Below are 22,887 nucleotides of genomic sequence, written 5' to 3'. Positions count from 1 at the left end.
CTTGTGTGTGTGGGCCCCTACTGAGCTTTTAGTCTGAGGTATTTCACACTGTCTTATCCAGAATCTTGAACCCACATAGCATATTTACTCAGCACCAAATAATTAACGCCTGAACTTCAGAATCGTCTCCCTCTTTTAAAAGCAGTTAAAATACAATGCAGCTCAGTGCAAATTCAAATGCCCGTTTTGGCTTAAAGGAGACATTTAGTGTGCTTAGTATGCATTGTGGCCTCCTGCCTTGTTTGTTTGACAAGCAGGCTACTGGGTCACCCTTTGCCTAAGGTCAGTCTGTTATCACCAAGGCTTTACATGTAAGGCAAATGGCAGCTGCTTGTGTCTACAGAAAAGCACATTAGTAAAGTTATTAGCATCTATTTGCGATAAATAGAACGTAATTTTCACAACATCTTGCTCCAAGCGTAATTGTAGGTTGACGTGATTGATTTTGAAAAAGCCTATTGGTGATTTCACTCGAAGTTTGACCCACTTTGAGGCACGACAATAGGCCTGCCCTCATTGTCAGTCTATCTGCTATTAAGGAAGGGCAAGTCTTTTGGCTTGGGTTGCCAGGGGGAGGACAGGGGAGGGATGGTTGTTTTGTTTCAATATCTCTTCCGAACCAATAAGCGAGAGTATTACTGAGGGAATACATCATCAAGCATTCACAGGAGCAACACGTTGTGGAAGGCTATGGTAAAGTATCAACACAGACAAAAAGAAAAAAAGAGAGATCCTTTGCTTATTTCCTTTAACCTGTCATCCTGGAAGCTTAACCTTATGTTATGACAACAGCCTCACTTTTGATTCAGAGGAATTACTCCGAGAATCAAAACCACACTGAAAGTTGCTTTCAAATTATAATTTCCACAACACTTGTGACCTCTGTGGGCCAATGTAGGTCGCACATTTCCTTCTCCATATCCTGCATATGTCATACGTTCAGTGTGCGTACAACGCAGTAACAGCACGTTAAATAATCAGGTTCAGCAATCAGCGCTGAAATCGTGTCATTGTTCATTCATGACCCCGGTATAAATCTATAACTGGTCATTGTCTTCCAGTCCGGACTGCCTACAAAAGAACACCCTGTCCCCAAAACTCGGTGCTTTCGCTTTAAGGCGACGGACACGCTACTGGTTTATGCAAATGTTGGGAAATGTGACAAGGCGAACGTGCCGCCAGCCAATCAGAAACGAATTCTAACCGCGGGAGATCTAAATTTCGCGGGACGAAGTTTGGCGCTAAAAAAGCGGCGCGTCCTACCCCTTGTCCCCTTCCATGGAGAGCAAACCGAGAGGTGGATAGACAAGCAAGCATAGACTGTGTCGTATTGCGTGTATCCGAGCTATTCTCACGAGCCGGTTCTTCTTGAGAGAAATCTGCCTCTCAGTGAAAACTTGAGAAGACTGTCGGGTTTGGACTTTATTATATTGGACATTTAAGTGTTTATTCTTAATAATCGCCGAAACAAATGTCTTCTGCACTTTGTTGCTAGACAAAGGATAAGAGCACTGACCGGGGTGCAGGGTTCCGGATGAAATATTATTCCAAATTTCGTTGTAAAGTTGCGTATTTACATACATGCTTTATGCACGCTTCATTTCATGAGCAAGCTTTAGCTGCGTGAGTTGTACTATCGTTTAAAAAAAAACAATATTCGCAGTTTGGAGAAATATTTGAAGACAGTAACAGGAGTTAGCATAGGCTACATATTGACGTTATTGCAGACCACTGATCACCGTGCGGGGCTAACACGGACGTCTCTCTTTAGCGAACAGCGCATTTGAGGCTTCTCATGAAAATGATGCGGATGCCTAAAGGCGTCTCTCCGGCATCGGGTCGGGTAGCGGTGGGGATGCCGTGCTCGCACCAGAAAACGAAGGTTTTGTCCTCCGGAGTGGTAAAACCGGAGTTCTTAAGTACCGGATTGTCTAGCCCACCGATGCACACGGTACCGGCCGGGTATTTCACCCAGATATGCAACACTGCTGCTGCGGAACAAAGAGCCAACTGCCTGTATTCAACCCCCCACGGACCTGATGCTAAGCCCATCCGATCATCCTCCGGTCGATTGCCGGTAAAAAAACGCTTCATTGAATTTACTCATTGCATAGTAAATATTACAGACCACGACCAGCCGAAATGGATTTTACATTCTGCCAACCCCGTGTACTGTGTGTAGGTGGCATAATTATCCATTTCCATTGCTATGCATATTCAGGCTGCATTTTTGGGAGTTCAAATATGTTTTGACGTGATAAGCGACAAAGCAGTCAGTCTTGCTGCGGTGTGAATGAATGAAGTCCCCTTTGTCATTTTCGCGGGGCCTGAGAAATGAGCTTATGTATCTGTGACATCTCGCCGCAGCCCAGCTGTAGTAGCGACACAGACAGACACAGTGTGTGTGTGTGTGTGTGTGTGTGTGTGTGTGTGTGTGTGTGTGTGTGTGTGTGTGTGTGGGGAGGGGATAGATGGAAGAGGGCATAGTTTCTACTGATTATGGTGTCTGGGGCCCCTCTTTTGTAAAAGAAGGATGACTGGCCCCATAGTGAGATATTGTCAGGACTATATGGTTAGCTATTATACAGATTCAAACAACGACCGTAGGTGATTTAAAGCTTTTGGTGGTGGTGGGGGGTGGTTTACTAACCATTTATTGAGAACAGGGAAATAATGATCTGATAATTAAAGAGAGTAAATTCAGGGTTAGGTTCAGTTTTGGTTTGTTGCCCAACCAACTATTACCAGTAGCCTAATTTGACCAGAAACCTTTGGTCACACCGTCTTGTTTAGACAGCTTGTTTTGTGATTACACCCTAGGGCAACTGCTCCGACTATAACTGGAAAACCTGTACCAACCTATCTGGTCTGCACCTGTCATGTAGCCTGTTCAAGGCCTGTGCAATCTGTCTGTATCACTAGAAGGAAGGTTAAAGGCTGTAACCGGACAACTGGTCTGTTTTCCTGGACGTCGGATACAAAGTGTATGTTCAGCAGGAAGGCGTGGATCCATTGGCCACGGAGAAACCTGGTGTTTGCTCATATCTTCCAATAAATAGTAAATTCCTCTGTTCCTCTTTCTTATTCATGGCCATTGTATTGCCTGCATTATTACAGCATGGCATGTGTTAGGGACCATGCTATTTGCATGTAGTTAGTAGTGCAGACACTATAGTCCAGCCATTTTTGAAGGATTATTTGAAACAGTTTGCTGACCTTCTCCATTCACAACCCACCCGTCACCCTCACCTACAAGTCAATATATATTGAGTAGATGGGAGGATAGGTGTAAGTATTATGGTAGCTTTCCCACCTGTTGTCTGTTTTTCTGGCCTGACCTCTCCCTAGCTTACTGCCGCTTGTCCAGTGTTTGTAGATCAAGCAAAGTATAAAGGGCTACAGGGGTTAAGCTGTCACGTCTGGATGGGGTCTACAAATCTCAGGCTAACCTCTTGCCCTTGGGCCTGTATTCACCACCCAATAGGATTAGTTGGCCATAAGTAAGTTGCAAAATGTAGGCTACCACCTGGCTTATTACAGGACAAGGTGAATGTTACTACTGAATTTCCAAACTTGCTCATTCTGCTTGGACTTGGAAGGGTGGGTGGTTAGATGTGAATACTCCCTCATCAGTGCGTGAAAAATAAGTTGAATAAGATCACTCTGGCATTAAATACAACTATTTCAGTCTGCACATTGTTTGGTGTAGGCTGTACTCTTGCACAAAGTGGGTGGAGGGGATATGGGCTGATATGATTGAGAATAGTATTCATAAACTATATGTGGTGTCATCCGGGGATGCTCCCTGATAAGCAGCAAGGATGTCGAGTGTGTTTTCACACTGATAGGGTTGTCTGTGTTGTCTTTCTGCTGAAATACTGACTTGAGGGAGACTCCTATGTTCAGTTCTGTTATCACCAAATGGAATGAACCATTTTCAAGTGACTTTTAGTAGTTGTGCTTGCATTTCTCCCAAAGCAACACAGAAGGGGGGCAACCACTCATTACCGTTGCTGGGCAAATGATTTTGATTTCTGTATTGTTAATTATAAAGGAATTTTATCTTTTTTATTTGTTATCAAGTTGACACCCGTGCACTTTTGAATTTACAGAAGGAGTTTTAAATGGGTTTCATAAGCAGTGGAATTGGGAAACTTCCTTAGCATGCAGTTGACCAATAAGGGAAAACACCACGGTTAAACATTTTCTGATCCACAGCAAACTTCAGTGTGATTAGCCCAATCTTTTTTTTTTACGTAGTTAATGTTTGTACAGAAAAAAAGAATGATTTTTTTCCATCTTATCAGGCAAAAGCCAAGTGAAAATTAAAGGATAAACTGGTTCAGATTGTCTGACTTTCTTCCCTGTGATATTGCTGACATGCATAGGGAGTTTGGAGACTTTTTCTTAGAAAGGAGGTTTTTTTTAGATGTTGGTCAGATGAAAAGACACAAACAACCTCTAAACATAGCCTGGAAACTGAGACAGAGGGAATGGTAAAGTCCCTCTTCCTTCTTTTCCAGTCGATTTCCCTATGGCTTTGTTTCCATGAATACTTGCCCTTATGAGGAATCAGTGAGATGAAGGGATGGTTTACATAGGGCGGTATGTGCTGCCAGGTAAGTCTGTATAGGTTGAGGGGCTAGCTCATCTTTTTCAAGCCGAGGACACTCTGGTCCCTGACAAAGGTCATGTTGCCTGTAGCACATTTATGTATAATGGAGCATTTATGAATTGCAGGGGGAAACAGATGTTATAACGATACCACCTAAGAGGCTAAATGACCATCGGGCAGATAAATGACTTGGCCATTCTTTAGAGAGGCCGTATCATGCCGGTTCCAGCTCTATTTTTTATTCCTGGGCTCCACTTAAGTAGCTTTGCACAATTCGCAGTTCAGAAAAATTCCTTAGAGACATTTTGACAAGGATACCTACCTTACGCCACATCAATTCATATTGAAATTGGGAAATTTATTGTTGCTCACTTTTCCAGTTAACCTTGAGACCACCCCCCAAGGACTCCAGCTAAGGAACCAATGGTGTCCAATTTGGATGCTTTTTTTCCCATGCTGTCTAACTGAACCGAGAGTTGCCTCTGGCATTGGAGGGCTGGCACATTGTTAACGCTCAGTGAGGGCTGTAGTGTCGTGTGAATGAAGGAACAGCAGAGGTACACCCCCCCAATAACATTCCACCCGATCGTAAACACCTCTTTGGTCCCTCACTCCGGGAGCTTCTCGCTTCCTTTGGATAGGTGAGAGGGAATAAATCAGGATGGGAGGAACAGTGTTAATGCCTGAACTTCTGAGTCATCTCATGTAACTTCTGGCATCAAGCCCTTTTAGAAGAGGTCACGCTTTAGAAAATGCAGCGCAAAAAAGTTAATTGTTGACTAAATGTGGCTGACTTCAGAGGCTGATATTGTTTTGTCTTCCACTAATTGTTGTCTTGCATAGTAAAAGGCATAGTGGGGGTATGCTATGAGAGTTTTAGCTGGGGTGTGAACTGTTCATAATGTTGTTTCTGTCCAGTCAATGGTGGTTTAGAAGTGTTGCAGGATTCTGTAGCCTACCTTTGCCTACCCTTTTTCATGTAACACCGACTCAGATAACGTCTGAGTTATAGCTGACATCAAATCTTCATAATACATAGAAGATTCTCTAGCTCACAGTCTTACAGTTATTATTTGAAATACAGACATGGTGGACCCAGGCAATATTATGCGGGATACCATTTACATAATGTAAAACATTCATTCTTTACGTATTTCACATGCATATCCAGATTTTCATGAAATTTTCTAAGTGTAGTAACACATTTATTCACATATTCGAGGCCTAGCGGTGAGAGAGATCTCCAGGTTTTCTTCTTCGTCAACACATCCAGAACGCAGATGTTTATAACCTGGCCTGCTGACGTGAACCAAGATAAGGCTTTCCTTTCCTCCCCTCACTGGAACGCAAACTCCTTGATTGCAAGTTTTTGTTGATGTCTAGCATAATCTAACTTTTGTGACTTCCTGTATTTCTTAGTCAGCCTGGCTCTGGAGGTCCCAACAGGAACCTTTCTGGTGACTCCCTTGACCCAGCTGAGCAATGTGGGTGCTCTGGTGTGAGATTGACCACCTTGCCCTGTGTTAACACCCAGCCAAAAGTTCCCTTTCTTTCCTCTATTCCCCGTAGTTCACCTTATATTACCCCAGCCCCAGGCTAACGTTCGCCTAGGAACATAATGCCCTGTATATGAGGGGGTTTGCATTTCAAAGCCCCCTGTTCCCCATCTTCACAGTCTACCAAATGGACAGATCCACCCTTCTCTTTCAGCTCTACAGGGACACATTAACAGTGTCATCAGCATTGTGGGCATTGTTGTTTTTCTTTGAATACCCATGGGTTTGTCAGGCGGAGTTTTGTGTACAGAGGAGTAGATATTTGTAGACGTACTGGAACTTGCCCTTGGCTTGGATGGAATCTGTGATCGACGAGGTTTGTTGGTTTGAGGTGAGGCCCCGTTGTAAGGACTGGTGGTGTTGAAAGTCCTTCACGTGACTCGTGTGTGAAACGCCACTATGGAAAGTTCACAGCCAGAGAAATGGCGGGAATGAGCCCATAGGAGGGGGTAGCAACAGACAACTCATGTGCAGCTCTTGGGTGTAACTAGGCAGGCAGGGTGAGGCAATACTAAATGCAAGTCCAGTGATATTGTAACCTGTGGCTTTAAAGAGAGATGTTAGAAGGGGTAGAGCTGACTCATAGCAGCAGATCTTGTCTGTGGAAAGCTGCATAGAAACAGTTAAATAGTTTGAGTTGACTGGGCTTAGTCTATAATATGTCTTAAGAGTTTTGGAGGGTGCAGTTCTTGCCTTCTCTCCTACCCGGTTCCAATATCAGATTTAGTCAACTAGGACAACGTATTTGCATGTTGCTCAATATCAGTCTACTTCATTTGAGCAAGTTTTCAGAGTAAATTTGCACAGGTACAAGATATTTGAATTGGTGTATTGTTCACATGTATCATATTTAACTTAATAACACAGAAAGTGTAAAATTAGTTTATAAAAGTATGAGCGGACAGCAGGCATCATCTGCTAATCTGCTGTCATTCTGGGTTTTTCGCTGAATTTTCGAAACTGCTGTTAGGTTTTGCTGAGGAAAAAGGATAGACTGTGTTTTCGCAAGCTATAATGCTGTTTGCATAACGTAGTTGACTCACCAGAAAAATCCCACATACAGGAGAGAGCCCCCAACCACACTCCAACCCCATACAGCTGCAGGGGGAAACCGTTGGTTCCCATTTGACACTGTATCTCATGGTTGAATGTCAAAGTGCAGGCGTATGGGCATAAAGTAAAGTATTTTATGGACATTTACTTTCTAGTTACGGCCCACACCACCTTCTTCCTTAAATGTGCAATACACATTTGGCATTAAAAAGTACTTTTTTCTTATTTCACAACATATGGGACTGTGGGAATGGATGATGGTTCAAGTAAGACATGTGAGATTATCCATCTCCAAAATATACTAGTCTGTGAATGAAAACTGTCTCAAACCATTGCCATATAATTTGACATCTAAAGAAAGTGATTTTGAGCCAATGAAATGACATCTTCTAGTCCTTTCAGGTCTGGAAAAATGTTTACATTCAGTCCCACTTTGAATTGTAAGTAGCCGGCCACTATTCGTCTCTTTTGCTGTGTCGCCACTCATCTGTGCCCATATGCTGCAGAGATTAGGAAGAGCCACCCCCAGCACTCACACACATACACCTGCTGTGGTGCTCCAGATGTCACGAGTCAACAGGTGGACATGTCATCTAGCACACTGGGACAATAGTGGTCTTCAGTATCCCCTTATACACGCGCGCACACACACACACACACACACACACACACACACACACACACACACACATACACAGTGTAATGGCATATTCCAGTCACAGCATTGCTATTTTAGAAAGAGACTATTATCACATAACCAATGTTACCAGCCACTTGCCCACAACAGAAACAAAAGGAAAAACATATTTATTGAAGAGAGATGCTGGATAGGAGCATATGATGAAAAGAGACAGCACCTTACTACTAGGTATGATTGCAGCGATGTAGGGGCAGAAGGCTTGACTGTGAAATGACTGAAGTCTTAACTGGAAGCTACTAATTACCCAGTAGCCCCGGCAATGTCTGGTTGAAATCCTACGCCTAATTAGCTCAGTCACCAGCGTGTAGAGACAGACGTGTGTGTGTGTGTGTGTTTGCTGATCTATAGGTCCTGGAGAATGCAGACTTAAAGGGCAAGACATGCTAGTCATCCATGATAATTGCTTGGATGCAGATAGCCTAAATAAAGTTTAACTTGCAGAGTAGGACTTCAACATTTGAATTGTTGACCCAACACCTTTCGCCCAGTTTAGCAAAACCTAATGTTCCGCTAACCTAATCCATACCCATCACTAGAGAAAAGCTAGATCTGTTTCACTTTCATTTCGCCTAAAATTGGCCTATGAAGATCACTGACTTCAGCGGTAGTCATGTGGAGGTATTCTGAATTTATACTGGGATCCAAAGGTTGCGTTTCTGTGTGGTGTGCTTGTTGCATGTGTGTGTTATATTTTATTTTTGTCCCTCCATAGTGTGTGGTGTAGGAGTGTCAAGAGTCAAGTCAATGCTGTGTGTGTGTGTGTGTGTGTGTGTGTGTTCATCTCATGGCAGCAGTGTGATCATAGGAATGTGTTAGGGAGCCTATGTGATGTGAAGGCAAGTCAGGAAAAGCGAAGGCAGAGAAGCATGGCATACGGTGGTGGTGGTGGGTGGCAGGGTTGTTGAGATATTCCAGGGATTTCCTGGCGTTTCTGAGGCAGCAGGTTGGAAGGCAGTCCCTCACAACACACACGCACAGGAACACAACCAGCCCCCTCTTGAAGTGCTTTTGAATGTGTGAGTGGGGTGCTTTGTTCCTGCTCTCGAGGACTGCCGGCACAGTTACGACACGGCAACTTTTCAACAAACCCCCCCCCCCCCCCATTTAGCACTTTCGCCTGCACTGATGTCACAGTGGTATGGATGGGCCGGGCTTATTCTGTGCCGCTCATTCTCACGATTTAAACTTTTACCAACCTACGTTTAAAGTCAGTGGCATTTGTTAAGCAGTGACCATGTAGGACCGCTCTCAGCAGACTGGGATGAGATTCAGATGAGGCCTTTTTGCAGTTGTGTTCACACTGGCACAAAATGGTTTTAGATTCCGGTAAAAGCCTTGACAGTGTGAGAAAAGTTGTCCTTGTCCTGAGATGCTTTGTGTTTTCTCCAACATAAACAAATCCTCGGCTCTCCAGGCGAAGAGGAGACTGGATCTAGAGGACCCTCTTTACCTGCCCGAGTTCCGCACACCAAAAGGAAAAGGCATCGCTGCAGCCAGGATACCAAGTCCTAAAAGTAAGTACGCTTGCATGGATTGAAGCAAAGGTTTGAGGGAGGGGGTTAAATTTGGGGCCATGGTTGATTATATGCCTTTCAATGTCTTTTTCCGGTAACCTTGTACACTCGCTGCACCAGCAATGCTAAAGCATAGGAAACTCAAGGAAGCTCATCCAGATAGCGCAGAAAAATTACACCTTTAATAATTAGCTATATATTTTGTCCAAGGCTGCCCTGAATGCCCTAAATAGCTCTGATAAACATAGTCAAGAGTTTTCATGTTTGCCCTTGTTTGTATAAATCTGCACAGTTTCCTTTTAAAACATTCCTGATATTTTTTCTGTGGTTACTGCTTTTCCAGCTGTTACATATTTATCATAATTTATGTCCCGTCCATCTTTATTTGCATTTTTGTCCTCAGCTCCAAAGTCCCCAGGGGAGCGGACACGTTACGATACCTCCCTGGGCTTGCTGACCAAGAAATTTGTGGGACTGATCGCAGAGTCTCCTGATGGTGTTCTTGACCTCAACTGGGCCACTGAGGTTCTGGAGGTCCAGAAAAGACGCATCTATGATATCACCAATGTCCTAGAGGGGGTCCAGCTCATCCGCAAGAAGTCTAAAAACAACATCCAGTGGATGTGAGTACAACAAGAGAAAAATGAAAGTAGATGGGATGTGACTATATACTATTGGAATATTTTTGTTGAACAGCTTAAGATAAACCCCAGATAGTTGAATCAGGGGGCATCTGGGTGGCGCTGCAGTCTATTCCGTTGCCTACCAACATGGTTGCCAGTTCGAATCCCTGTGTTACCTCCAGCTTGGTCAGGCATCCCTACAGACACAATTGGCCGTGTCTGCGGGTGGGAAGCCGGATGTGGGTATGTGTCCTGGTCACTGCACTAGTGCCTCCTCTGGTCAGTCGGGTTGCCTGTGCAGGGGTAAGGGGGAACTGGGGGCAATAGCGTGATCCTCCCACACACAACGTCCCCCTGGTGAAACTCCTCACTGTCAGGTGAAAAGAAGCAGCTGGTGACTCCACATGTATCGGAGGGGGCATGTGGTAGTCTGCAGCCCTCCCCGTATCAACAGAGAGGGTGGAGCAGTGACCGGGACCTCTCAGAAGAGTGGGATAATTGGCCAGGTACACTTGGGGAGAAAAAGAGGGAAAAATTTGAAAAAAAAAGTTGAATCAGTTCATCTGGACACAAAGTTTATTGGGAGAAATGTTTCATCACTCATCTAAGTGACCTCTTCAGTCTCAACTGACTGCCGGTATCCCAAAACTTATAAACGGCACAGTTGCATAATAACTGAAGCCAATGATCAGTTTCATATGCAAATTACCGTGACCATTAACTAGAGTTACAGTGGCCATGTGTACTGTTCACAGAAGATTGGGGAATAGCTGCAATCACAACATTGTAAGATGGCGATAGATGCACTCTTAGCGCCCCCCCCCCCCCCAGTTCAGGGATGGCCATTCCCTCTTCACATGCATCAAGACAGCTTAAGATATACACTTTCAAACTGTGGGTTAGGACCTAAAATCGGTCACCAACTTGTTTCTGGTGAGCCAATTTCCTAATAAAAATGTTTATGAAATAAGAGAAGCCATTATAGACGATATTTAGTCTTTTTTGTATTCTGGATTCAATGTAGACTAAATTGTGTTGTTTACACATTCGTGGCATGTATTTATTAAAAATCAAATCCAGGCGCCCCGGTGGCTCACGTGGTAGAGCGCGTCCTACATAAGGCTGAGTCCTTACCGCAGCGGCCTGGGTTCGAATCCGGCACGGGCCCTTTGCTACATGTCATCCCCTCTACCCTGCCTTTCCTGTCTCTACTGTCGCTATCAAATAAAGGCAGAAAATGCCAAAAAAACAAAAAAAAAATCGGGCGTCTGGGTAAGTGGTCTATTCTGTTGCCTACCAATACGGGGATCACCAGTTCGAATCCCCATGTTACCTCCGGCTTGGTCGGACGTCCCTACAGACCCAATTGGCAGTGTCTGTGGGTGGGAAGCCAGATATGGGTGTGTCCTTGTCACTGCACTAGCGCCTACTCTGGTCGGTCAAGGAGCCTATTCAGGGGGGAGGGGGAACTGGGGGGGAATAGCATGATCCTCCCATGTGTCACTTTCCCCTGGTGAAACGCCTCACTGTCAGGTGAAAAGAAGCAGCTGGTGACTCCACATGTATCGGAGGAGGCATGTGGTAGTCTGCAGCCCTCCCCAGATTGGCAGAGGGGGTGGAGCAGCGACTGGGATGGCTTGGAAGAGTGGGGTAATTGGCCATGTACAACTGGGGAGAAAAAGGGGGGGGGCATCAAATCCAACTGGCTGTCTTATTAATTTTTTTGTGCATGTTGTTTTTAGGGTCGGAGATGTATTTGAAGGTGGTTCAGGGGGAGGGGAGAAGGCCCGCTCCCTCAGGAGAGAGCTAGGGGACCTTGAGAGAGCAGAGAGAACCTTGGATGAACTGATCCATTCCAGCAGCACAATCCTCAAACAGCTCACTGAACACAAAGACAACGAGAGATATCCTTTAAATGTGAGAGTGTGTGTGTGTGCACGCATCTGATTGTTATTGCATTACAGCTTTCTGAACCAGTCTGTTTACACCTGTGTCCTTGCCTATATCTGCTCGATTTCTGCTATTTTGATCCTTGACTTCACCGGCACATTGGGCTATGTGACGTACCAGGACATTCGCTCCATATCCAGCCTCCAGGACCAGACAGTCATTGCTGTCAAGCCCCCCTCTGAGACCAAACTGGAGGTGCCAGTGTCATCAACAGTGAGTGAATATCACGGCTCAAATCAAAGAATGAATTCATGTCACTCACACACACGTTTTGCACTGAAACTCACGTAGTCAAAGTCAGGATTTTATTTTCCAAATATCTTACACATACTACAACAGGAATATGACCCATTACAAGACTGACACAGTTCAAATACCGGAAAAACAAAATGTAACCAGCCCTAACATAATATGACATTTTTTAGCATGACAGTTAACAGCATTGCAGTTCTCACTTAGCTGGTTATAGTTGTGATGAAAGAATTGGATGCCTTGTAGTGCCGTTATTCAGGATATTGAGTCAAAATCATTAGTAAGCTGAATAAATCTGACAGCACAGCCAACATCTGCCTGTGTAGCAAAGTCACAGACATCCAAAGTACACCTACTTTGATAAATAGGAAATGATGCAAAATGAAACATATTTAAAATACATGTGTAGATTTATTTTGTAAAGCTAGTTAAGCATTTTAAGTACGAACATTCCCACCAAAAATGGTGCATGAGCAGGATTAGTCATTATTTTCCAGATGCTCTGTAATTGAAAGAAGTAGGAGCACAGGCGAAGCATTATCCAAGTATCCATCCATCCATTGTCCAAACTGCTTATCCTGCTCTCAGGGTCACGGGGATGGTGGAGCCTATCCCAGCAGTCATTGGGCAACAGGCGGGGAGACACCTAGGGACAATTTAGTACAATTTAGTATCCAAGCATCTACTACTACTACTACTTTCGGCTGCTCCCGTTAGGGGTCGCCACAGCGGATCATCCGACAATTTAGTATCCAAGCATCATCTGACAAAATTAAGAAACACTACTACCCCTACTTTGAATCTTGAGTTGTACAGTTGCACCCAGCAGAGAACAAGATTTGTTTTCAGGGCTACATGTTACAGTAGCACACAAACTTCAGTAGTGTGTTTGTTTTGTCAGTGTTTTCTGGTTCAGAATTGTGTTTCACCCATCCTAACCCGTCCCTCTCCTTACACAGGGGTCATTACAGATATATCTAAAGAGTAAAAATGGTCCCATTGAAGTGTACTTGTGTCCAGAGGAAGGTCTGGATGACGCTAGCCCTGTCAAGAGTGCCACTACTCCCAAAAAGGACTACCCTCAGGCTCTACCTCAACCCCTAGGCCCACCCTCCACACCCACAATGGGACCCCCAAACTACAGTATCAAACCGGAGCCTGTAGAGGGTAAGCAATGCATTTTCTATGAAGACGTGTTGTTTTGTGATTCATGGTCAAGGTACAGTTTGATTCTGATGTTTTCTATTTCAGTTTCCAAATGAGCAAATCTGATTACTTTCACATTCACCCCTATCATAAACATTTCCTGTAACAACATGGTAAATAAATTTGCATTGTGGAAGTTGTTTAATGTATACCTCTTCTCTCCCTTCCCTTATTTGCTCTGATTTGCTACATCAATCTTCTATTGTTCCAAAAACAGCTGTCATGGACAAACCAGCCCCAGTGTCTGCCACTACCTCAACTTCCACTTCCTCGCTGCTGGATGTGGAGGGTCTGCTGGGTTTGACCCCCAGCCTGCTCCAGATCACTGAGGACCAGCTCCCTGGGACCACCTTCACTCAAGACTCAAGCACCCCCTTTGTCAGCTTCTCCCCTCCATTGGACCATGACGACTACCTCTGGAGTTTAGAGGACAACGAGGGGGTGTCTGATTTCTTTGATACTTATGACCTGGGAGATCTGCTTAGGAGCTGAGGGATGGATGAAGAAGGATGAGAATAGAGAATATACAGGGTGGAGGAAACGGGGAAGGGGGGGTATTTAACTGAATGTTTTCTTTGGGGTAAGAAACATTACACTATGAAGCCATCACGCTACACTATACCAATTTGATATGGGTGATTCCCAAACGCGATCTACCACATTTTTGTAATTTTATAAAGCAAAAGTTAAGTGGACATATTTCAAAGATGGTAGGTCTTTGTGAGGGTGGGATTTAAGCTGAAGTTGACACTGAAGCGTGCGCTGCCTGACCAGCAGGAAATATTGTTTCGAAATCAGGGTGGGTTTTCTGTCACATGTTCAAAAATGCGCTATTTTTGACTAACTTTGTAATAATATGTAAGCGCCATGCAAGAGTGTACTATTCAAATGACATCATCAGCTTATAAACTTGGGGCATTTTGGTTTGGAGGTGTTTACAGTGGCGAGTACTCAGGAATTGTTTTTTTGTCTTCCTTGTTTCTAGATTTGAAACGTTTGTGCCACTATTTGGCCCATAGGGGGCAGCATTGTACTATGTCAGCTTTAACTGCCGCGCAGCTTTACATGATTCAGTCACTGGATGAGAATAGGTTTAAAGCCATCATAAATAAAGGGTGTACAGGATCAGTGTTTAGGAGCTTCACCAAGAGAGGCTTTCGTATATCCGTGTGCAAAACGACAAATTCCCCCCAAGAGTTTCCGTGAATAAAGTGAAGTGTCATGTTATTAACCATCCTCTAGGATAAACAAGTGCCTGCGGGCTACAAATGACACAACGGCTTCTCTGTTATCAGGATAAAAGTGATGTACACGATTCAGATGGTGCTTACTATAAATTCAGGTTTCTTTGTCCTGCATCAAATTTTACGCCAGGCAGAGTAGCGTTGTGTTTGGTACCGCTGTGTGTGTCTGAATGTAGACAGTGCTGATATCCTATTGCTGAACCTGGAGCCAAAGCTGAAAGGTGCTCCTCTCATAAACAGACAATGACTACCTTTTGAATATAATAGGGTGCATCAAGCAATCTGTGAACGAGCACAGAGGCTCATGCCCTCTCGTTGATTTGGCAGCTTTTCTTCCTCATTAAAACCTCCCCCTCTATTAATGTGAGTTTGATATATATACATTTTTTTTTATGTCAGATATTTGGTTCGTCGTGTACATCTACCATTGTGTTCCTGAGGGAGCCATTACTTGGAGTGATGACGTGAGGCATCTGGGCCTGTAGGGGGACGTAATTGGTGTTATTAGATTCAAATGGAGCGTTATTTTCTCTCCCCCTTGTTTTAAAAAAGATTAAGTCGTCTAATTAAATAGCAATTAGGTTTTTCTTTTCTTTTTTTTTTAAACGTTACCATGCACCACGCCAAAACAATGAGGACTTGATATCTTAACTGTTAGGAGTTTTATCTCAAACGTGTTTGGTAGTTTAAAGGTAGAAGCTGAGGAAACGCCCTGAAGCTCAGTGCTGTCAGGTTTATCGTTCCTTCCAAACAATTCCAAACATTCTGGACATTTGAATTTCGTGCCGTTTTCATGCAGTTGTTTCTAATCCGGGCTCTCTCCCGACTTTGTGGGAGATGAGCAAACTGTCCTGTCCTAATAAAACTTGAAATTGTGTGTTTGTGTGTGTATATTAGAGGTGTGGGACATGTGTGTGTGTGTGTGGTGTGTTTATTTCTTAACCATGTAGATTAGAAGACATGAATTCAGAAATCTATAGGTTTTGTTTTTCCAATGAGCATTATTTTTGTAACTGTACAGAATTTGTTGTGTATTTATACTTTTTTTTTTTGTTGCTGAAATTCATTGGAGTGTTGACACTGACTTGTGTAGATGCCCTGACTTTATTTGTTTGACATGCAGCACTTAATATTATGTAATGTTGTGTGGTTTGTTTGAGTTGATTAAACAAATATCAGAGCCATTTTTGTTCATTTGGTTATTTGGAGAGAAAAAAGAAGATGGCACTAGTACATAAGTACACAGTTAAGTACACTTTACACTAGTACACAGTACATAAGGAACATATTGTCATTAATCCTGCTCACACAAAAAAGCTGCTATTGCAATCGACCTGTAGTTGTGTGTGGAGATACTGGAGATGAGTGTTGATATGAGTGTAACGTCCTGCTTCCCTTGAGTTTGCTGGTATGACCTGAGAAGTGTCTCCTGCTAATAGAGTGGGTGGTGTAAGGGTCCCTGGCTTCCTTACAATCACCGATCAGGAACAGTTTATTGTCATTTCAATCATGTACTTGCGTACGCAAAAGAAACAAAACGTGGTTTCTCACAGCTCACAGCAGTGCAACACAAAAGATAAAAACACATCCAAAATTTCCCAAAACGACACCACCAAAAACATACAAAAACAGAGAGGAAAAAAAGCACAACCACATACAGTTAACAACACAGTTCATACAGTGCAACACAGTCCCAAAATTCCAATGTCCGGAGAACAAACGCCAGCCAGGAGGACTGTCGCAACTGCCGGTCTGCATGGGCTAGCAGTTAGCTTAGCCTGCCCCGCTTCCGCGTCCTGTCAGACCGCCCTCGGCGTTTCCTCTTCGGGCACAGCTCCGGGCAGGGCCGTGGTCCTTGGGCCATCCAGACGCAGAAGAAAGACCAGGCTCCCTCAGCCGATCCAACGCCAGCTCTCCCAGCCAGACACCTTCGACACACCTCCCCGCACTCCACACGACGACACTAAAACCACAGTCAATGCTAGGTGAGGCCGCTGCCAGATCGCCTCGGTGTTTCCTAGTGGGCACAGCGCCGAGCAGAGTCGTGGTCCCTGGGCCCACAGGATGCAGCAGACCAAGCTCTCTTAGCCAATCCAACGCCAGCTCTCCCAGCCATCAAATGAAAAAAAAATCGACAGCCAAAATAAAAACGTCACACAATGACACAAACGTAGACGCAGACGTAGACGTGGACAAAGATACTGCATAGTAGGTACCGGGTGAGGCCACTGCAAATGTGAGTTCACGCCGCCATCTTCCCACACCGGAAGCGGTGTCACAAGACTATGGACCTACCCGTGCTCCTCTTGGGAAACTGTGCAAAACTGTAACTTTTTTTTTTTGCAAAAAAGTGCAAGGAAATGTGACCTTTAAGCATGCATGCATGGCTCCGTCCATGTCCTCCTGTGTCTGAATAGCAGCGTTCTGGAGACACTGAGCCAATGAAGGGTGACATCCCCAAACAAAAAGAGAATGGGGCTGACAAAGACACTGACTGAGCTATAAACTCATTCAGACAGGTAGACAAAAATGTCCTGTCATTTCTTTGTGCGTCTCCGTTGCTTTGGAAACAAGTTGACAAAGGAGACAGACTAAGTGAAGTTCAAGGGTCAGTGGGTCACAAAGAAATTCTAATGATGTGGGGGGGGTAAAAAGTAATTCTCGGATAAAATTCACTAATAAATCTTTATTGGACGTGTGTGTAACATGCCTCACAGACATGCGGGTGTGTGTGTATATATGCGTGTCTCCCAAAAGATGTGTCAGATTAGCTGGTCCGTCTGTCAGCGTCCACTGCAGCTGCACCTATTAACCCATAGTGCAAAGGAGGGCGGTAACGCTTTGCAGGACCCTCCTGTCCGTTGTGCAGATGCATTTGTGCAAGCTGTCCAAACCACTGACACCCCACGCCTGGACGGTAGTCAAGTCCTTGTGTCACAGCCTTTGTCACCTCTCGACAGAATAAAGAAGAGGTGCAGAGGTCAGTTTGCTCTGTAAAGAAACAATGGCAACAGGAAACATCTGGGTGGAAGGAAGCTTCAGCATCATCGAACTGGGAATAACCCTTGCAGCAGGACAGCAGATACGCCGGCCAGCTGAAGAAGAGGTCTTTGAAGGCCCGAGCTGATGAGAAGGTTTTGATTACGAGTTGGATGACTTTTAAACATTTGAATAAAATCCATCAGTAATGTGTGTTTGTATTAAGAATAACTTTTTTTCTTTTCTTAATATGTCCATCCGTTATCAAAACCACTTATCCTGCTCTCAGGGTCGCGGGGATGATGGAGCCTATCCCAGCAGTGTATCTTATCTCAATCTGTGATGAAATGAGTGAGCAAAATCAAATTATATGCAGAAAGAGAGAAGAGGCAAACGACAGAGACACTCTCCTGGATGAACAGAAAAACAGAAACAGAGCTCTAGGAATGAAGATATAGGTTGTACTTCCATCCACCATATCTCCTTCCAGAGCAACACTACAAGACTTTTTGTTGTGTGTGTGTGTGTGTGTGTGGGGGGGGGGGGTTGCACCTGATCTGATAGATTCAGATAAGGTAGGAAACCTTCCCGTTCTCTTCCATTCACTTTTCATTGCAAGACTATTCTGACATTAGCTGGGCTCTTTGCAAAACTACACGTAGTGTGACCGGTGTACTTTTTCATTGCGTTGTGTAGGAAAGACAGGACAACTTCTCTCATGCATGGGATCTGTATTCTGTTGCATATAAACAAAACAGGACAGGTTTCAGAAAACGTCAGATCAGCTCCTGCTGCAGCCTCTTTCCAGATGTCCAAAGCGGGAAAGCGGCAGAAGTCAGGGGGGACATACATTTTATAGCTACTAACAGGAAATGGCGTCACAACAGGGAGGGGCTACTAACAGGAAATGGTGTCACAACAAGGAGGGGCTACTATAATCGTTTCCTGATGATATAATAAAATAAAATAACAATGTTGGCAATGAAAATAATAATAATAATAATCATGTGGTGATACTTTGTGTAATTATATAACATTTTTTGGGTATGACGTTTTTAACCATTCTACATTAGCACAAAAAGTAAGGAAATTTGTGTTTGGTAGATTATTTCTTTGTTGTAACAATGCTTCTTGGCAATACATCTTATACCGTTGGAAAGCCTGTTTATTTCCCTTTTAAATGGCCCCATGTTTGTAAGGAACACGCATTTGTGGGATGAGCAGCAGAGCTGAGTATGTGGGTTGCGCCCATGAAAAATTTGCCAAATCTTCTCTGCCCAATGGCAAACAGCTTATTTTGCTGTTGCTATTGACTCTTGTTTTGAGCTTCTGGTACCCCAGGTATTGACAACCAGGTGCCTGATATAAGGTTTATTGCCAAGAAGCATCGTTGCAACAACGAAATAATCTACCAAACACAAATGTCCTTACTTTTTGTGCTAAATTTATGTAATAATCCAATCTTGCACAAATAATTCTCTCCTCAGACAGGCTGCTTAGAGGCGAGCGTGTCTCACTAAGCTTAACATCTTTCTTAGGGGTATACACGTACCGCCCAATTAAACACTATTCTAGCGACCACGTCAACAATTATCTTGGCAAAAGAAAAGGCACCATTAACCAGTGTGAAATAAAACTAATATGTATACAGGTCAGCGAGAGTGCAGATTGCGAGGTGTTCGGATGGTGTTAGGACGGTGTTAGGAAGAGGCTACATAGAAGTTATACAAATCATCTAGACAACAGTCGATTCTGTTAAATCCCTGTACTGCGGTGTCTATCCATGCGAGGTGTAAAGCATGGTATGGGTGTTTTCACAACAGGCCTCCAGGAGTCATTATAAACCATATGTGATGCATGCCAATCAGTCTCCATGTTAACGCATGAGAACGAAGCAGAGTTTACCAGATCCTGCAGCCTGAACACATTTATCTGTCTCTCTAGATGTCCCTCACAACAAAACATGGCCTGGCTGTTTTCATGTCTCCCAGAAGCGAGTTACTAAGTGATGCAGATCTTAAGCTCAAGTGAGAATCTTGCCTTTGTCGGCATTTGTAATCTAAGAGATGATCACCCCCGCCGGTAATCCTCTCTGTCAGTCTTTACTGAGCGACTCCACCAGCATCTGGTGTCAGTTAGCACTCAGTGTCTGTTAACTTATGCTGAACACATTTCACGAAGTTGTAAACAGATGAGTCACCATACACACACATACATACACACACACACACACACACACACACACACATACATACACACACACACACACACATACACACATATGTACACATACAGACATGCATAAACATATACATCCTCACATACACCTACATATACACATACAGAAACATACACACACACACACCTACACATACACATTCACTATACACCTACACATACACCTACACCTACACATACACATACAGAAACATACACACACACACACATACACACACACACACATACACCTACAAATACAGAAACATAAACACACACACACACACATACAGAAACATAAACACACACACACACACACACACACACACACACACACACACACACACATAGACACATGACCTTTAACCCTGTGGTTTACACACTCTTAAAACAACTGACTACCTTGGTCCAGTGTGATTACACCTTTTAACCAGGCCCATAACAAAGACTGGGCAGTAGACAGCTGCTAGTTGACCAGCCCAACAGCCCAAACATGAACGTAATCATCAGTGTTTCGCATGAAACAAGCAACTGTTGGTAAATGAGCAGCATGAGTATGGCAGATGCTGCCTGAACCAGTTGTGGTAGGATTAAGGATTTGACCAAAGTGTGTGTGGTTGGGTTGATGTGAATGCCATGGGCGTTGCTCATTGCAACACCCATGACATTCACATTCAATGGCATCCATTCTGTATCTTATAGATTTGCTGCCGTCCTCCTCTGAATTCACTGTGCATAGATGCAGTTGCTACAGGCTGGCAGAATGCTAACTATGCTTTCAAGCTATTTTAGGGGCAATGAGGGACAAATAGGACCCCTCCCGCCCACGACCGCATCCCTACCAGGACAGGTCAAGTCTCAATATTCCAAATTATGAAAGGATCTCTTCGGGAAAGTCGGATGTTTGAGCATATCCTGTTTTCCAAGGTAACTTCACCAACCCTGCGATTAGTAATGTCATATCGGCATGAGTGGAGCGTGTGAGTCACAAACGAGTCTGACCGCTGCTTTCTATTCAGAAAAACAAAAATTTCCCTGCAGCTGTGGCGTCAGGTAAGTAAGTCATCATGGAAGCCACTCGAGGGCGGGGGGGGGGGGGTGTGACGGCAGATGGACATGCACGTGACAGGTAAACTACAGAGTCGCCCTCTGTGACGTCGCTCTGAGACTGATCCTGCAAGGTCTAGCAGTGATTCAGGGATGAGGTATTCTTCCATACTACACCGATGTCACTGATGTCAAAGCTGTTGCCATGGCGAAGCTCGCTAGCGCCGTAGTTACTCAAGTTATTTCGGCACACTTTTCAAAATAGGGAAACTTTCCTTTTGTAAACTATGGTCCATACTTTTTCTGCTTTCTAATTGTGTTAGCTCTAAATCAGATTACCTCTGTTTCTCTTACTCCCCTCTCTCTCTCTCTCTCTCTCTCTCTCTCTCTCTCTCTCTCTCTCTCTCTCTCTCTCTCTCTCTCTCTCTCTCTCTCTCTCTGTTTTTTCCCGCTCTCTATAGTCCTCCTTTTTTCACTCGTCCATGACGACCAGAAGAGGGGGGGGGGTGTTACGGTAAGCATGGGCCCCCTGGTTTGACACGGGTAGTAAATTGATAGCGGTTTTTTGGCGGCGCTGAGTCAACAGGCTGAGAAGAAGAGAGAAGGAGGGTGGGAGGACCCTTCTGTTACTCCTCTGGGCTGCTGGGAAACAGTAAGAGAGTCCTGGCAGCCAGAAGATTTACTGGAAGACAGCACCAGGATCTCGGTACTCCTGTGTGTGTGTGTGTGTGTGTGTGTGTGTGTGTGTGTGTGTGTGTGTGTGTGTGTGTGTGTGTGTGCGTGCGTGCGTGCGTGCGTGCGTGCGTGCGTGCGTGTGTGTGTGTGTGTGTGTGTGTGTGTGTGTGTGTATTTCAGGAACAGCATTTAGAGAATCTGGCAACCTCACAGCCTAAACCTCACTGGTCAGCAGCTATAAGGGCACATTGCACTGTGCTCTGCAGCAAGAAATGCTGTGTGTACCTCGTGTGTGTGTGTGTGTGTGTGTGTGTGTGTGTGTAAGTAAGGGAAAAGCAGCGGCGTGTTGAGGTCGGGGGTTAAACGTGGCAGAAAGAGAAAGTGAGATGGCGAGTGTGAGAGAGGCAGGTAAAGAGAGCGGCTGCCAGCAGCAATCAGCAAGAGAGAGTGTTTTGTTGTGGCAAACGACAATGAATGAGTGTGTGGGGTCCAATAAGGAAGAGGGCGGAGGCTGGGGGGAAAACATTAACTGAGTCATACACACACACACACACACACACACACACACACATGTAAATTCACACAAACAGAAGAAGGGCCCTTTTGACTGTAGGGAAAAGGTTTTTTTTTTCTTCCTTTGTCAGCCTGATTCCACTTTCCTCTTCCTCCCAACACCTCATTTCATTCACCCTCTGCCTCCCCCCCTTCTCAGCCACAACTGCAACCTTCCAAACCGTCTTTTTTCTGTCAATCCTCTGCCCCCCCTCCTCTTCTCTATGCTAACTACCCGCCTCCTCCCCTCCACCGCGTCCTCTCCTTTTCTTAGCATTCTCCTCTATATGTAAGTCCACAGCCCTGAACAGACCGGCTTGCTCAGTCTTACAATGAGACCCGGGCTGGCACACAAAGGCCCTGGTTCATTCCAGGGAGCTGCGCTGAAACTGAAGGAGGGTATTGTTGGGACGGTGCAAGCCTCGGCATTACGTCAGTCCAGAGTTACAGATGTGGGTCCAAAAACGCGCACATGTGTGCATAGCAGCATGCACACAAGGTTTTGCATGCAGAGAGACACAGAGTGAACATATAAATAAATTTAAAAAAATACATATATATATATTAAAAGCCCACATATGCATGTGCTCATGCACTCTCTGTATACTCTTCTGTTTCATGTTTGTGGTCTCTCTCAAATATATGTATACTCAGGCCATGGAAGCAATTAGTTAAACATGGACCTAGTAAATCAGGTCGTAATC

The 22,887-nt window shown here is 44.5% G+C and overlaps 1 protein-coding gene across 1 annotated transcript; it reads left to right on the top strand.

Annotated features, from left to right (window-relative positions):
* Positions 1-1,801: 1,801 nt before the first annotated feature.
* e2f2 (E2F transcription factor 2) lies at positions 1,802-13,977 on the top strand. The gene is made up of 7 exons (XM_056296530.1): positions 1,802-2,077; positions 9,339-9,438; positions 9,842-10,061; positions 11,804-11,965; positions 12,110-12,224; positions 13,223-13,430; positions 13,687-13,977. The coding sequence occupies exons 1-7, from the start codon at positions 1,802-1,804 to the stop codon at positions 13,959-13,961; spliced, it is 1,356 nt and encodes a 451-aa protein (XP_056152505.1). The 3' UTR covers positions 13,962-13,977.
* The last annotated feature ends 8,910 nt before the right edge of the window (positions 13,978-22,887 follow it).

This window comes from Lampris incognitus, chromosome 16, assembly GCF_029633865.1.
Source record: "Lampris incognitus isolate fLamInc1 chromosome 16, fLamInc1.hap2, whole genome shotgun sequence".
NCBI classification, from domain to species: Eukaryota; Metazoa; Chordata; class Actinopteri; order Lampriformes; family Lampridae; genus Lampris; species Lampris incognitus.
The sequence above is the reverse complement of the archived record's forward strand: the minus strand, read 5'-3'. Positions and strand labels throughout refer to the sequence as shown.